The sequence below is a fragment of the Gorilla gorilla genome, chromosome 7 (genome assembly GCF_029281585.2).
Source record: "Gorilla gorilla gorilla isolate KB3781 chromosome 7, NHGRI_mGorGor1-v2.1_pri, whole genome shotgun sequence".
Taxonomy (NCBI): Eukaryota; Metazoa; Chordata; class Mammalia; order Primates; family Hominidae; genus Gorilla; species Gorilla gorilla.
In genome coordinates, this window is record NC_073231.2 from 104,247,865 (window position 1) to 104,263,763 (window position 15,899).

General features: G+C 53.1%; 2 protein-coding genes across 6 annotated transcripts in view; one reads left to right on the top strand and one right to left on the bottom strand.

The window, feature by feature from the left end:
* The window catches only part of STK3 (serine/threonine kinase 3), a 422,170-nt gene that overhangs the window by 27,381 nt on the left and 378,890 nt on the right, over nucleotides 1-15,899 (bottom strand). For 2 of the 5 annotated variants that reach the window (XR_010135011.1, XR_010135012.1), the window contains 3 exons: nucleotides 15,258-15,363; nucleotides 12,306-12,472; nucleotides 8,556-11,753 (listed from right to left, as the gene is read on the bottom strand). Coding sequence is in view for 1 of the 5 variants with exons in the window: in XM_031013812.3 (XP_030869672.1) it covers nucleotides 12,408-12,472; nucleotides 15,258-15,363 (171 nt within the window). In the remaining 4 variants the exon portion in view is untranslated. Of the gene's footprint in view, nucleotides 1-8,555; nucleotides 12,473-15,257; nucleotides 15,364-15,899 lie in introns of those variants that run through there. The other 3 variants (XR_008667625.2, XR_008667626.2, XM_031013812.3) reach the window with 2 other exon arrangements.
* On the top strand, nucleotides 5,097-10,980 carry KCNS2 (potassium voltage-gated channel modifier subfamily S member 2). The gene is made up of 2 exons (XM_004047357.5): nucleotides 5,097-5,551; nucleotides 6,160-10,980. Exon 2 carries the CDS (start codon nucleotides 6,202-6,204, stop codon nucleotides 7,633-7,635), a length of 1,434 nt encoding a protein of 477 aa, XP_004047405.1. The 5' UTR covers nucleotides 5,097-5,551; nucleotides 6,160-6,201; the 3' UTR covers nucleotides 7,636-10,980.

The window sequence follows — 15,899 nt, forward strand, 5'->3', positions numbered from 1 at the left end:
ATAAATTATTCCAGTCTTGTCTCAGGATGTCCTGAGGAATTCAGTGGAGGGCCCCCAAGGGAGCAGTGCCTAGTGGGGCTGGTGAAGAGCCCTCCAAGGATAAGGAACTTGGAGCAGGAGGCATCAGAGGAGGGAACTTGAGGGCTCCAACCCCACAGGTGTAGGCCCTGTGCAGGCCAGACTGGAGGATCTGGGCCCCTTTTCATTAAAGGACTCTTAGAGAAGCCCTTCAGACACAACCACACCCTTTTCGGCCTCATCATTGGCCTCCAGGGAGCACACAGGGATGGAAGGGCTGTAGTCAAATGGGGGAGTGGCCTCTGCAGATAAAGCCAAATGGCCCAGGCAAGGACTCAACTATAAAACAAATTCAGTCCAGCATCCAGGAACAATGCAAAAGCCATATAAACATTTACTGTTGCCTCCTGAGAAAACACTTCATGAGGAATTGCATTTGTAACGTGCAGCAAAACTTCTAAAATCCTTTGTTCTCCAATTTTCCTCCCAATCCCTCCCCTCCCCCGACTCCAACTTCTCTGGGGCCTAGACCTGGCTTCCCTCATTCCAGGGTCTCGCTCTCCTGCCTCCCTCATCTCCAGGCCTGCCTCCATCCCCAGCAACGCCCCTGCGCCCTTGCTACTGTAAAGCCACCCAGACAGGCTGGCTAGCTCCCTTGTCCTCCGTCCCCATTTCCACCATCAACATCAAAACGGCTCAAGAGGGGATCCTCTTCCAAGGAGGAGGAGAAACTGTGACAGATCCTAATCTCAAATTGTTTCCAAGGTAAAGAATTCTGGGAGGAGCAGGCACAGGAAACCGTCTAGGAGTCTGGCATGGAGGGAGGCGACTACAAAGGCACTCAGCCCTCACAGTGCTCCCACCGCAGGCAGGCCCTGCCCTAAGAGCTGGGGCAGTGGGTGGGTGTCTGCCAAACCGAGTGAGACGCAGACCCCATCCCTGATACTGACCGCCGGGTGCAGACTCACGGACACACAGCTCTCGATCCGCACCCCCAAAGTCAGGCTGCTCAGGGGCTCAACCTTGGCTCCACCCTGGAATCGTTTAGGAGCTTAAGAAATGCCGATTTTCCCTCACCAGAGACTCTGATCTAACTGGTCTGGTGTGAGGCCCAAGGCATCTAGGAGGATTGGCTAAATTAAAATCTCCCTAGGTGATTCAAATGTGCAGCTAGGACGGAGATCTACTAAGCTGATCAGTTGCTCAGGAGAGCACCCCAGAGCCTGGGGGCTCCAGACCACAGCTCCAAGCACAGTGACTCCCTCCCCATCCAGTTCCCTTCTTGATGCATCAGGAGGGAGGAGTTGGGGCCAAGACTCTGGCAGGCACAGAATAACTTAACATAGCAGCTGGGGCCTCATTCATTCATCATCCAATCATGTATTCAATAACTATTTAATATACGTGTCGTGAAGGCAACAAGAGAAACTGACCAAAGGCTCCAGTTTAGACTGGGGAGTCAGGCCTCTCTGAAGAGGTGATATTTAAATCACCTGAGTGGCAAGAAGGGGCCTGCCCCGTGAACCACCATGCCAAGCAGGGAGTGTGGTAGTGCAGAGGCCCTGCACAGGGAGCAAAGCGAGTGTGCGGCTGGAGCACAGCTGGTGGAGAAGAGAGCAGTGAGCCGAAGTTTGGGAGGTGGGCAGAGTGTATCGTAGAGGGTCTTGGAGCTGTGGTTAGGAGATGGTTTTCATTCTCAGTGCAATGGGAAGTCCCTGGAAGGTTTTCAGGAGGGAATGACATGACCTGGTTTGTGTTTTTAAAGGACATTCTGGCTGCTGTGGGGAGGATGGCTGGTGGGGAGCAGGATGGACACAGGTGAACTGTCCAGTCCTTCAGGGTGGAAAGCACCTCTGTGCTGAAACCCCAGGGGGAAGGTCAAGGACCCAACTCTTCCTCACAGTGGGGAATGTAGGTCAGGCAGCTCCCTCAGCCAAGCTGCCAGTGCAGCCCCCTCGCCTGTCAGGGGGAGAAAAGCTGAGTCTGAGATGTGTGGGCTCAGCTGAGAGATCATCATTGGCAGTGAAGGCAGAGATAACAGTCGACCAGGTGCAAGGATCTGGGCCACTGACTAAGGTCTCTTCATCCCCCTTCCCAGGGTGCCTCTCCCTGCACACCTGTACCCCCTAACCATCTTCCCAGCAGGCCAGGCCAGCCCAGAGGCAGGCCTCAACCTGCGCCTGGAGCAGGTGGCTGTATTTTAAGATCAGGGCGCAGACCTCTAAATAAACCATAAACAAAGCCAGCTTCCCCAGTATGGAAGGAGGGAGACGGCTCCATTTCTTTTCAGCACGGTGACTGGGAAATAAACAAGTGGCTCTGCCTGTCACATACACTTAACCTCTGCAAAGGCATCTGTCAGACCCACAGAGCTTCTGTCTCAGCCTTTCCAAGAAATAACTGATGTGCCCTACATTGGGCTTCTCCCTGCAGGCTCCAAGTTCACTCTGCCATTCAAGGAAAGGTGAGCAGGGGGGCTTGTTCCTGACCCCAAACTCACAGGAAGAGCTATCAAAGGGCAGGCTTAGACACAGGGCCCCAGTGTAGCTGGAAGCATGTTGGCACAGCTCTCTCAGCTGGGGAAGGGGACAAGGGGGAGGGAGAGAGGGAGGAAGGTAGGAGGTCGGGTTGTTGGCAAGAGCAGGGGCAGAGCTGAGAGGGGCAAGGAGTGGCCTCTGTTAGAGAGATGGGAGGGTGAGAGCCCCAGGGGCCCAGGCAGAGCCTGGTCTGCAGGTGGGGTGGCCGTGGGTGTGGAAGAAACAAAGAAAAACAGAAGGCAGAGGGCTCTCTCTCTCCATGGGTGAAATCTCCCACGACCACAGAGGATGAAGGAGAAAGAACAACAGACAGGAACAGAAGGAGGCGGGCAGATACATGAAGCAGGGGAGGGAGGAAAGCCCTGGAGGAATCAAACTCAAGTATGTGTAGAAGGAAGGACCCTCCAAATGCAGCAGAAAAAGGTGATTTATGCACTGAGCTAAACCAGAATAGCCAGGAGCCAAGGCCAAGGGAATGGGAGCGGCTGGGAATGGCGACATGTGGCAGAAGCCACAGAAGGGGGCTGTGAGCTCTGGAGGGGCCGGAAGGCAGGCAGCTCGTAGTGAAAGGATAGGGGTGAGAGCTAGGGAGAGCCACAGGGCCCATGAAGGCTGTCCCATAGGTGCTGCTGCTCAGGCCCCTGCAGCAGAGACACCTTGCAGCCACCATCACCCCCAAGGTGTGGAAGGGGGGATTGGAAAAGGGTGAAAGAGGCAGCGACACAGGGATTATAAATGCACTGAAGCACACACACCCTCAGCAAGGGTGGCACTCTCTCCAAAGCACCCCCATGGGGATGAAGGAGATCCAGGGGCTCCCAGACTGCAGCCAGGTGTGTGGGAGCCACAGACCTCCAATGATGGACCCAGCAGACCTAGATAGAGGCTGCTGTCCACACACAGACCCTGAAAGAAAGGGAGATGAAGACAAGGATAACCAAGGTCAGATTTTTCTCCGTCTCTCCCTCTCAGACACACACACACACACACACACACACACAAACACACTGGGAAATAAAGGGTGGCTTGTGTGTGTTTGAGGGTAGGGCAGAATGGAGGACTGGGTTCCTCTTTTAGGGACCTGAAGAAAAGTTTCCCAAAGCCTGGGGAAAGGTCAAACACAAGAAAGAGGAAGTGTGTGTGGCCCTCACTACCCTACTATCCCTCTCCCATGTGGCTGCCTCTGTGGAATCCCCCACATTTGCAGAGGCCTGCAGGGGCATGGGTGTGAAGCCCTCTCAGCAGGAAACACACCTGCATTCACACCCACACACATGTCCAGAAGCCAGTGGGTCACAGGGATGGGTCAGACTTGGATGCGGGAGCCCCCATTCGAAGCCAGATTAAGGGTCCTCTACAGGTCCTCCAAGGAGGCCCCAAGCCCTCCAGAGCTACACAGAGCACCTCTTCAGCTGGGACGGCATTGCCAGGACTGCGTAAAGAAAGAATGTGCTTCCCACTGTGGCAGTGGTGGTTGCACCATGAGTCCAGAGCCACCCTGCAAGGGCATTCCCAGGACTTCTGACCAAGACATGTAGACGCTAGCTCCCTGCTAAGCTCACACACCCACGGTGCTCCAGTCTTTGCAAGTGGACACCACAGAGAAACGCCAAAGGGAGGGGGCTCCCCAGGGACTGGGTCCATTTCTCAGCTCAGCCCAGTAGGCAGGGCCTTAAGGACAATCCTAGGAGACCAAGAGCTCAGATCTGGGCCACGAGTCTTCTTAGGAATAGGGACAGATCCTGAGCACATCTACCAGTCCCCACTCCAGCTCGAACCCCCCAGTCCCCACTGTCGGCAAGCACACCGCTCTCAACATATTCCACACACATGAGCCCGTCACAGTCCCAAGAGTACTACACTGTACACAGCACACTGTACACACAGCACACCGTTCCCCATGCCACACACTGCGCTGACACACGTCCCAGGGCCCCCCTGTGCCGACGCATCTTCCCATCCCACAGAGGACCCATTTTAATGAACGCGGTACACACAGACACTGAAAAGTCCTGCTGTCCTCAGCCTACACACACACACAGCGCCCTGCAGTCCCGCACAGCCAGCACACCACACCGGCCTGGACACAAACTGTGCCCACACAGAGCTCCCGACCAGAACTCAGCGACTCCCGCCCCCGCCGTGCGGCCTGCGCTCCCGCCCCCCGCGTACTAAGCCGATCTCCACCTTGGACTTCCCGGCCCCCTCTTTTCCCCTCCAGCTCCTGTTCCCCAACAACCCCACCCCCGGGCTTCGGGAAACTTTTCTTCAGGTCCCTAAAAGGGGAGACCTGGAGTTCCTCTGGTCCCGCCCTGTCCCCGGACACGCGCAAGCCGCCCTTTATTTCCCAGCCCAGCTCCCGCCAGACCCAGCGGGGAAAGGTCACCGTAGGCAGCCCCCTGCCTGCGCCCTGGGGGTGGTGATAATAACAGCTGTCACCGGGGGATGGTCGGGGGGGAGGGAGAGGTGTCGGCCCCGCGCCGAGCCGGGGGCGCAAGGTGGTCGCGGTGACGCGCTGGGGAAGCGCAGACAAGCAGCGGCGGCGGCGGCTGCGCCTTCCGAGCCCGGGCGGCGGCCGAGGCGCGCGGAGCTGTCCGTTCAGCACCACCGCGCCGCGCCCCGCGCAGGGCCGGCGCCCGGTCACACCCGCTCTGCTCCCACCCCGGCTCACGGGGCGACTGCGGCGCGGGCTCCTGCCTCTCTCGGCGGGTGAGGGGCGCGCGGATCCGGAGAGGGGGCTCCGCGAGCGGCGGGACCACGCAGCCACCTGTGAGCCTTCCGCAGCTGCGGGCGGCGGCGGCGTGCCCGGCCCGAGACGGGAGGAGACGCTCGGCGGCCCCCGCCCGCCGGCCCGCCGGCCCGCCGGGCGCACATTCGGGCGCACACACTCGCACCCGCGCACGCACCGCCAGCAGGCAGCGGCCACCGCCGCGATGCTCGCCCGCGGGTTGGGGAAGTTTCCCGCCGGCCTCGGCCGCGGGCGCCCGTGCTCCCAGGTAAGCGCTTCCAGAACGCTCAGGGCGAGCCCGGGCAGCCCCGCTGGGTGAGGCGCAGCGCACGCGGCCCCGGGGCATAGCGCCAGGCCGGCAGGGAGACCTGGGCCGGGGACGCGGGGGCTGCAGGCGTGGGATCTGGACCCAGGGGAGGCCGGGCCGCCCCCCTCATTCCCGCGGCCCGGGTTTCCAGACTCCAGCGCATCCCCCCCACCCCACCAAAGCTACGCGCCCCCCGTGTCGGCCCGGCCCTGCCCGTGCGTATCTCAGCTCCGGTCCCACCTGCCTGCGGCGAGCGGGCGGGGGCGTCTCCCGGGCCTACCCATGGACAAGGTCAGCATGCAGCCCTCTGGGCGCTCAGAGCCGCGGGGACGCGACCCCGCACGCGCAAAGCGCCCACCGAGACCCCTGGGGTGGAGCTGTGCTAATAGAAACATACCCACCCCCAGCCTTTCCTGGGAGGGGGTCAGACCCCTCAAACTCTTGCCCCAGCCCAGCCCTTCAGCACCCAAGACCCACCAGGAGGCCTGGGCCCGCCAGTAATGGGTAGGGAGAGGGGGCCCAGCCAGGGCGCACGGCGCTCTCGCCGACGCTGTTCCCTCCGCTTCCAGGTGTAGCGCCCCCGCGCGGCGCGGGCGGCCGGCGCCTCCAGCATGACCGGCCAGAGCCTGTGGGACGTGTCGGAGGCCAACGTCGAGGACGGGGAGATCCGCATCAACGTGGGCGGTTTCAAGAGGAGGCTGCGCTCGCACACGCTGCTGCGCTTCCCCGAGACGCGCCTGGGCCGCTTGCTGCTCTGCCACTCGCGCGAGGCCATTCTGGAGCTCTGCGATGACTACGACGACGTCCAGCGGGAGTTCTACTTCGACCGCAACCCTGAGCTCTTCCCCTACGTGCTGCATTTCTATCACACCGGCAAGCTTCACGTCATGGCTGAGCTATGTGTCTTCTCCTTCAGCCAGGAGATCGAGTACTGGGGCATCAACGAGTTCTTCATTGACTCCTGCTGCAGCTACAGCTACCATGGCCGCAAAGTAGAGCCCGAGCAGGAGAAGTGGGACGAGCAGAGTGACCAGGAGAGCACCACGTCTTCCTTCGATGAGATCCTTGCCTTCTACAACGACGCCTCCAAGTTCGACGGGCAGCCCCTCGGCAACTTCCGCAGGCAGCTGTGGCTGGCGCTGGACAACCCCGGCTACTCAGTGCTGAGCAGGGTCTTCAGCATCCTGTCCATCCTGGTGGTGATGGGGTCCATCATCACCATGTGCCTCAATAGCCTGCCCGATTTCCAAATCCCTGACAGCCAGGGCAACCCTGGCGAGGACCCTAGGTTCGAAATCGTGGAGCACTTTGGCATCGCCTGGTTCACATTTGAGCTGGTGGCCAGGTTTGCTGTGGCCCCTGACTTCCTCAAGTTCTTCAAGAATGCCCTAAACCTTATTGACCTCATGTCCATCGTCCCCTTTTACATCACTCTGGTGGTGAACCTGGTGGTGGAGAGCACACCTACTTTAGCCAACTTGGGCAGGGTGGCCCAGGTCCTGAGGCTGATGCGGATCTTCCGCATCTTAAAGCTGGCCAGGCACTCCACTGGCCTCCGCTCCCTGGGGGCCACTTTGAAATACAGCTACAAAGAAGTAGGGCTGCTCTTGCTCTACCTCTCCGTGGGGATTTCCATCTTCTCCGTGGTGGCCTACACCATTGAAAAGGAAGAGAACGAGGGCCTGGCCACCATCCCTGCCTGCTGGTGGTGGGCTACTGTCAGTATGACCACAGTGGGGTACGGGGATGTGGTCCCAGGGACCACAGCAGGAAAGCTGACTGCCTCTGCCTGCATCTTGGCAGGCATCCTCGTGGTGGTTCTGCCCATCACCTTGATCTTCAATAAGTTCTCCCACTTTTACCGGCGCCAAAAGCAACTTGAGAGTGCCATGCGCAGCTGTGACTTTGGAGATGGAATGAAGGAGGTTCCTTCGGTCAATTTAAGGGACTATTATGCCCATAAAGTTAAATCCCTTATGGCAAGCCTGACGAACATGAGCAGGAGCTCACCAAGTGAACTCAGTTTAAATGATTCCCTACATTAGCCGGGAGGACTTGTCACCCTCCACCCCACATTGCTGAGCTGCCTCTTGTGCCTCTGGCACAGCCCAGGCACCTTATGGTTATGGTGTAAGGAGTATGCCCAGCCCCTGAGGGGAGAGATGCATGGGATATGCACCCAGGTTTCTTTTACAGTATTTAGAATCGTTTTTAGAGGGTGGTGTGTCTGACACCATGCCTTTGCACCTTTCCATGAAATGACACTCACTGGTCTTTGCATCGTGGGCATAAAATGTTCACCTTTTTGCCAGATGAGTACACCCAGAATGCTAATTTTTCTGTCCATCGTGTACGCTATTCTAGTGCTTGTGGCCCAGTACTGTCTATGAGTTGTCGTGCTCCTGTTTCTGAGGTTGTCGTGTGAGTTCTGTACAAAAAGCCCCCACAAGTCTGTCCAGTGGAAATGCATCTATGAGGTCAGCAAGGATATGATGAGATTTTGCTCACAGTCATGTGAAAACAAAATCTCAGCTCTTTATCCATTGCTTAGTTTTAGTACCAAAACAAAGAGAATGCAAAGTTAAGCAGACTTGACCAATGCAAGTCTCTAAGTTGTTTTTATAAATGATCTGTAGTTCCGTGGCTTGCATGGGTGCACCAATCATCTTTAGAACGATGTACACTGATGTTCGTCTCATAAATGTCACTCTTTAGAGAATGTTACTTAGTTAAACATGCAGTGAAGATCGAATTTTTTACCCAAGAACAGATGTATTAGGGAGAGGGGCTTCAGCTAAATAGTCCAAACCCTAGGGTGCTTAAAGCCAAGTTAGTGCAGGCTGAGCCCCTTGGTTCACAGTCAAGCCTCCTTGTTTCCTAGGGTGACTGTAGAGAAATGTATTTCCGGATGAGGTTTCTGATCTAGGCCATTTGACCAAACTTTGCTGTGTCTAAGATATTAGCATGTTTTTGAAATATTTATTTTTTAAGATGTTTAGGAGTAAGGTCGTGTTGTCTTCCTCAACTAAAAAGAAGTTTACTGTTGTATCGTCTCCCTGAGGTGAACGTTGTTGGGTTGCTAGCAAGGGCAGTAGCTTAAATACTTTTGTTGCCTACTCTGAAAGCTCATCACATGAGAGCCCTTTTATTTCCAAGCAGAATTTACTCAGATAATTTTGCTTCTAGGATATAGTATGTTGTATATGATGCTGTGATTGCCCTGGAGTTCCTGCCATGACATGGAAACCTGGTGGTATGGAAGCATGTACTCAAAATATAGACGTGCATGATGGTGGTGTGGCTTACCCAGGATGGAAATGCTGCAGTTCTTACTTGCATTCCCACTGCCTTTCATGGGGGGTGACTGGGTAGAGGCCAGGAGAAAGGAAAGAGTTGCAAAATAAAAAACTGCTAGTTCATAAAATGTCATAAAAAATTGTAAACTTGAAAAGCTTAATGCTATTCAAAAGACCTTCAAGCTTCCAAACTTGTATTGAAGGGAGACGACTGTTTCCTCCTCCAAAATGCTCCTGCTCCTCTTGTTCAGTTAACCAGCACATAACATTGTGATGGGGAACCTGGGTTCCTCTATAAGATAATTCTTCTTCATCATCTTTAAGGTAATCTGATGGTTTTCCAGGTGGCTTTCATTATTGTTCCATCTTTGAAAAGGCAATAGAACCCAGGGGTCTGAGCATGGAGCCATCCAGGCTTTTCATCCAAAGGTTGGGCCTCTTCTTAAGAGGTCCTTTTGTGTTTCAGTTGATTGAAGATGATACTTACCTCATGGAGGTGTGGCAAGGATCTTATCAGAAGGCTTTGTGTTCTTGTAGTTGTCATGGCTACTACAGTGTGGGTGATTTATTGAATGAATTCACTAGCCACTTGTGTCCTGGAGCCCCCAGTTCAAATATTTCCATTGGACTGGAGGCTCGTGGGAGGCTGGGAGGTGGCTGTCTCCTAGTGTCTACATCCGTGTCTCTGAAGCTTCAGGAAAAGTGAGACGACTTAGAGGCAACTGGGTACTGAATCAGAGGAGCAGGGTTATTTTTCAGAATTTGCACATGGAACACTTAGATTTGGCCGGTGCTTCCAGCCCTGGAAGGCATAACATTTACAGACTCATCCCCAGCTGCAGTGAAGGCAGGTGGTGGTACAGACTTATGAGGACCGATCAGTTTGCCAAGGCTGATGGTATTGGGTCACTGAGCCTGGTATCCATGGCCGCTGACCAGGAAGCTTATGCAAAGTGGAAGCAAGGAACGAGGCAGAATAACTCAGTCACTCTCATGAAGATTCTTCTAAACAAGAAGGCTTACCACCAAAAAAGAGGTACCCTAGTGGTTACTCTTTGCAGATGTGAAAGCTGGAAAACTTGACTTTTCTTTTTGGTAATGACTTGCATTTATCTGGTGCCTTTCATTGGAGGAATCCCAACGTGCTTTAGAGACTATCTTTTTAACATCTCTTTTACATACATATATACTTATATAAAATATTATCTTGCCCAACTGGACCTTTACTCACTTCTGAGCATGAGAATGTCCCAATAGCATTGAGTTTTTCAAGTGGTGGTTTCAGATAAGTGCGAGAGAGAACAACCCGGCTGGCTTGAATCCCACAAGGGATGTAGACTGAATGGTGACCCAGGGAGAAATAATCTTCCTCTCCCCTAAAGTCTCACTAAGGTTTGAAGTTTACAGGTGCTCTCCACCGGGTCTTTGATTGACCTTGCTAGATAACATCTAACCAGCAGTTTCTTTTAGTCCCTGAAGCTAACCAGGGAGGGTCAGGTTAATTTTCTGTAAAAATATGAGGTGACATCTTTGGCAACCAGGCTGTCAGACTGACCTGTAAACCTCCTTTAGGGGGACAGAGTAGAAACTGGAGATGACTTGTTTCCAGCTGTGAGCTTGAGAGAAGTGTCACTCCCAGCATTTGAAGGTTATTGTTTTCAATGCTAGTGGGCCAGGCTTTGATATCTGTGATGCGCATTTTGGAAGTGCTAGGTTGGGAAGTGACACGTCTGTTGCACAAATGCATATTGGTTATAGGTTTGTGTTTTCTGCCAAACCCCCACATTTCTCGGGTTTGTGAGTGAGGAAGGGCATGTTGTAATGCCAAGCTGATTTGTGGCTCGTAAGGTAGTAATTGGTATTTAACATTTGGATTTGTTATTTCTACTTATCTTAGCACTCAAATAATTGAACTACCTGCTAATTCTTGCCTCATTTCAAAGAAAATAAGTTGTTATGCACTTTGGGATAGTGGTGATCTGTACAGGCTGTGTGTTAGCTACTTGAAGGCTTAACTGGTATTTCTTGTGTGTTTTAACAGCATGACTTCTTACAGAGCTGTAATTTTTAAAATTGAGGACGCCATATTTGAGATGTCGGTTTTAACACTCATTAACACACTACTGTGCAAGCATTGACGCAGGCTGCACTGAACCATTATGTCTGATTGCTGCACTTTCATCTCTGTGCCTCGATTCGGGAATGGGCAGTAATACTGACACACTCGGGACTCCAGCCTCAAAAAGTGTGCAGATTAAATAGACAAAAATTATTTGCATCTCTTGGAGGCACTTCAATTACATATGCAGTAGCAAACAAGGAGGGCATTCAAAGTTGGGGACCAGATTTCCTGAGAAAGCCTGGGTGTTTTTTTTGTTTGTTTGTTTTTGCAATTTGGGGAAGGAGAAGCTGTTGTTCATTCTTGGTAAAGGCGGAGTCCTGGTTTTCTAGGATCTGGAACCACTAGCCTCCTTTGTAGAAGGAATGGTCCTGTATTCTTGTGACTCTTGTGAAACAGACACCCCTGCAGGATTTTCCTCCTGCATGCTTTCCTGCTCAGCACCTCTGTCAGCCTGCCCTGCCAGCCCCAACCTGTCCCAAAGTACCACTCTCCCTGCTGCCGAAGTAGCTCCCTAATAGTAAACTGGGGAACCCTGAGTGTCCTGGCTGGTTGGGCATGAATACTGCTGGGGGATACATAGAGACACTTCTTGGCACTACTTAAAATAGACTGAGTATGGGCCGGTCCAAAGGCCATGGTGAATCGGTAGGAAGGCCACTGGGCTGACTTGGTTCTGCTGGCTTTTGCCTTCAGCTCTGTGATTGTAGGCACATCCTGTGGCCTCTCCAAGCCTCACCTTCCACTGCTGCAAAATGAGAAGGTTGGATTAGATAATCCTTAAAGCCCTACCCACTTCTTCACCTCAATATAAAAACAGAATTTCTGCATGTCTCTCTATGTCCTCATTCTAGCCATGAGCCGATCCTGATATCCCTAATTTATTTTTAAGAAGAGCAGAGAGATTGCTTACAAACAACCTTCTATTTGGTTTCATTTCCTCTTCAGCAGTCAGCTACAATAGACGACAGTTGCAGGGACAATGCAATCAGGAAAATGCTTGAGCTAGGTTCTGACCCAAGTGAATCAAGTTTTAAAATCATCAGCTTGTGTCTCCTTTGGGATTTCCACTATTTCCACCTATGTACACGGAATCCAGATTCCTCCTGTTAACAATCACTAGGCAGAGGAAAATCACCAAGATCCCATTGGACTTCAGGGCTAACTCTTTGCTCATTTTGGTTTGTTGCCTTTGTGAAGGCTAGGAGATCCCCTACCTGTTCCCATGAGGTTATTGGGCCCCAGAAGGGGCCCTGAGGTGTATGGAGCAGAAGGCTCTCCCATCCAACACTCAACTCACACTGAGCAGTGGTGGCATCTGCAGGTGGCCTTGTCGGTGTATGCAGCAAAAGGGTGTAGAAATCTGTGTTAACCTTGCCCCGCACAGCACTGCTCTCCAACCTCACCACAGTCTTTGCGTTCCATCAAGTGGTGTGTAGCTCAGCTCCTCCCCTTTAGTCACCATCCCTGCAGCAAGGGTATAAATGGATATTCAGGGGGTATTTTAGGGCCAGGATGCCTTACATCTTGAAAGGAAAAACAAACACCTCCCCTTGAGGGAAGAACTTAAATGCTGCATGTACACGGTTATTATCTCCTCCTACTTTTAGGAGAAATTTAAACTAGCATTTCCACCCAAGGCCCTTACATGGGTGTTACATCCGGTCAGTGCTGCAGGTCTGAAACTCTGCAACATTTTCCTCCTTCTGGGACCTCACTTGTCAATAGCACCATCCTCCTGGGTAAATTCTCCCAAGCAAACGACTGCATCTGCAGCTGGCAGCTGATGCATTCAGAACAGAGATGCAAACAAGGCCTCAGAGACCCGTGGAGGGGAAACAGAAGGAGGGGAAAGACATACAAGAGAGGGGGAGAAGAAGGCTGGCATGCCTTGGAGTTGTGTAAGGCCCTACAGAAGGAACAGTGGATAAAAAGAAACCAGAAATTGGAGGGAAAGAGAGAAAAAAAAAGAGGGAACAGGAGAGAGTGAATAAAGGAAAAGGCAGAGAAGAAAGAAGGGAAAAGAGCAGAGAGCAAAAAGAGAGGCAATGTGTAGTGACATTATTCTAGGCCTTCCATTGAGTCTATTTTATTTCCAGTTAACCTAGTGTGCTCCTAGCCTAGCAAGGCCTCCTGGGGGCAACGATCGCTGGGGCTGCTCCCACTGCTCTCCACCTGGACTGGCCCCCATCCCTGCTTGCCAGAGGGCTCCACAATCTGGTAGAATAGAGAGCACAGGAGCCCCCTGGAAGCATTTTTGGATGAAGGGGGCAATGAGGACACGAGGAAAGAGGAATAACTGTTTCCTTTGTGAAGACAGGACTTCTGGGCTACAAACAGAAAGAGGACTCCAGGAGCCAGCCAGACAGGGCATGGTGCTGGGAGTCAGGGCTGGGCAGGTGGAGGGAAGGGAAAAGGAAAAAACCTTTTCCTCCAGTAACAGGGACCTGCATAGGCAGAGAGAAGGAGGCTGAAGCACCAGCATGTGTGCAGAATGTCGAAGTCAGTAAGTCCAGAGAAAAGCAAGGTGCAGATGGGGGGCAGAACTAAGCCATCTGAAGAGCCTGAGCTTCATTCTTTTGTCACCAGGGTACAGATATCCTGACCAGATGAATGCTGTCAGAATATGACTCTAGCATCAGCTTGGAAGTGTGAGAGGGGACAGGTGGCTGATCTGAGGTCACGGTCACAGTATAGATCAGATACAAAGGGAGTGGGGTGGGGAGGAGGGGCAGTGCAAGTGGACGGGGAGGCGGCTCTGCAGGACTCCATCAGTGACTGGATGTGGGATGAGGGAGAGGGAGGGGAGGATGGTTTCTGGGTTTCTGGCTGGGTTGGTGGCTGGGTGGAAGGTGGTGCCACCTGGAGAGACAGGGAATACTCAGAGCCATGTTGCCCGAGTGCCTGGGATACACAGAGGGGGTGTGCAGTGGGCAGAGGGAGGCCTGGAGGCCAGGCAGCACCCTGAGGGAGCCTGGCATGAGAAGGGGCCCTTGGGGATGAGTGAGGCCATAGCCTTGCTTTTCTCAACTGACTCCTTATCTGCCAACCTATTTCTCTCCCTTTCCCTGAGAAATCCTGAGGGGGTGATCTCTACTGGCAACCTTGGCTTTCCTCTCCTGTCAGTTCCTTGTGTTTTCTCTGTGACCGGCCTCTGTTCCCACCACCCTTTTGGAACTGCTGTCGTGATGGTCACCAGTGCTTTCCTAATAGCCAAATTCAGTGGCCTTTCCTCAAGCTGCCCCGAATTCTTTGGCCACACAGATCAACCTCTAAGTCCTGGGAACTCCCTCCTTTGTGATTTTGGGGCGCTGTGTGCTGCAGGCTCTGCTTTTCCCTCCCATCACCCCATGGTTCTTCCCTCTCCTCTGACCCCTCCCTCTTCCATTTCTCCCACAGCTCTGTCCACAGCCACAATGTCCATAGGAGCCTGCCACACCCTTTATCCAACTGCAGCCTCAACCCACCTGCAAAGGACCCCTGTGTCTCCTGCCCGACGCCCTCACTCCCGAGCCCCACACCCACGTCACCCATGTGCATTGGCATTCACCCTCTCTAAAATGGAATTTCCCACCTTCACTCCAAACTTGCTCTTGCTCCTGACTTCTTCCTCATTTCTATCAATGGAACCACAGTGTTCTTGGCCCTTCGGGTTGAAATTTCAGTCATCTTTGAATCCTCCCAATGTATGTATCCCTTTACTCACAATATTGATTATTTACTGGCAGCTGAGTAATTGCCAAGTACCATGTTAGATGCAAGGGAAATAAATCCAAAGGGCATTGCGCACAGTCATAAGCAGTGTAGACTTGAGAGACACTTTACTGTGCAGCAGAATCCTCTGGGGAGCTCTTCACAATGTAGATTTCTGGGCATCACCCATCTACAAATTCAGACTCTTGAGGTGAAACCAGGAATCTGCAGTTAAAGGCTCCCAGGTGACTTGGGTTCAGGTGGCTTTCAGACCACTCATGGGGAAACACTACTTCAGGGGTGCCCCTTGCAGTAGTGCCTCCGTCTCCTCGCCTGCACCCACCGGACCAGGTGTCACCCACACTTTCCTCGGTATCTTGCACATCGGTCCTCTTGTATCCATTCTAAGGCTCTCACCCCGCTTCTGTCCGTGTTAACTCATGTTCATTCCCAACAGACTCATCCCTAGGCTCTCCCCCAACAACCCATCCTTTTCTGCAACCCCTCCACTCCCCTCACACACAGGCTAATCTTTCTCTTTCCAGTGTCTTAGACTTACTAGTGACTTCTTGGCCACCGTTGGTGCTCCTGTTGAATATAACCGCAGATGCCAAGGGCCACAGCCGAGGAAGTGGAAAATCTGCACGGGCCCAGTAAGGCTCTATCTAAAAGACAGAAAAGGGCCATTTAGGAAGGAGTTGCCTTTCAACCAGCAACCAGGCACAGGCAGAAGAGACATTAGAGCTTTGTAAAAAGGGACACACAGAGTTGGCAGCACAAATGGCCTGGGCCTCTGAAGGTTGGATGACCAGGCTCATCATCCATCCAGGGATGACCGAGCCTGTGCCCTAGACTATTGGCCTCCCACAGCAGCCAGTCCATCTGCCCAGCAGTCCCTGGGCACCCAGGAATGCAGCCTACACGGCATGAGCGGGTGGGCTGGGGTATGTGTGGCAGGAACAGAATTGGGGTTCTTGGGGAGGTTTTTTTCCACTTAAAACTCTTTTTGTCGCCTACGTCTCCAGACATTTAAAGATTTCTGAGCTATTTTCAGACCTACTATGAAAAGAACTGAGGTGCTAGCAGTCAGACACCCATCGAACTGTTTCCTAAGAGGAGAACTGGCATGACTCACTTTTGGTCTGTCAGCTTTGTATTGATTTTTCTGGCAAACTTTGTAGGTCTGCCCAGGGTTGACTCC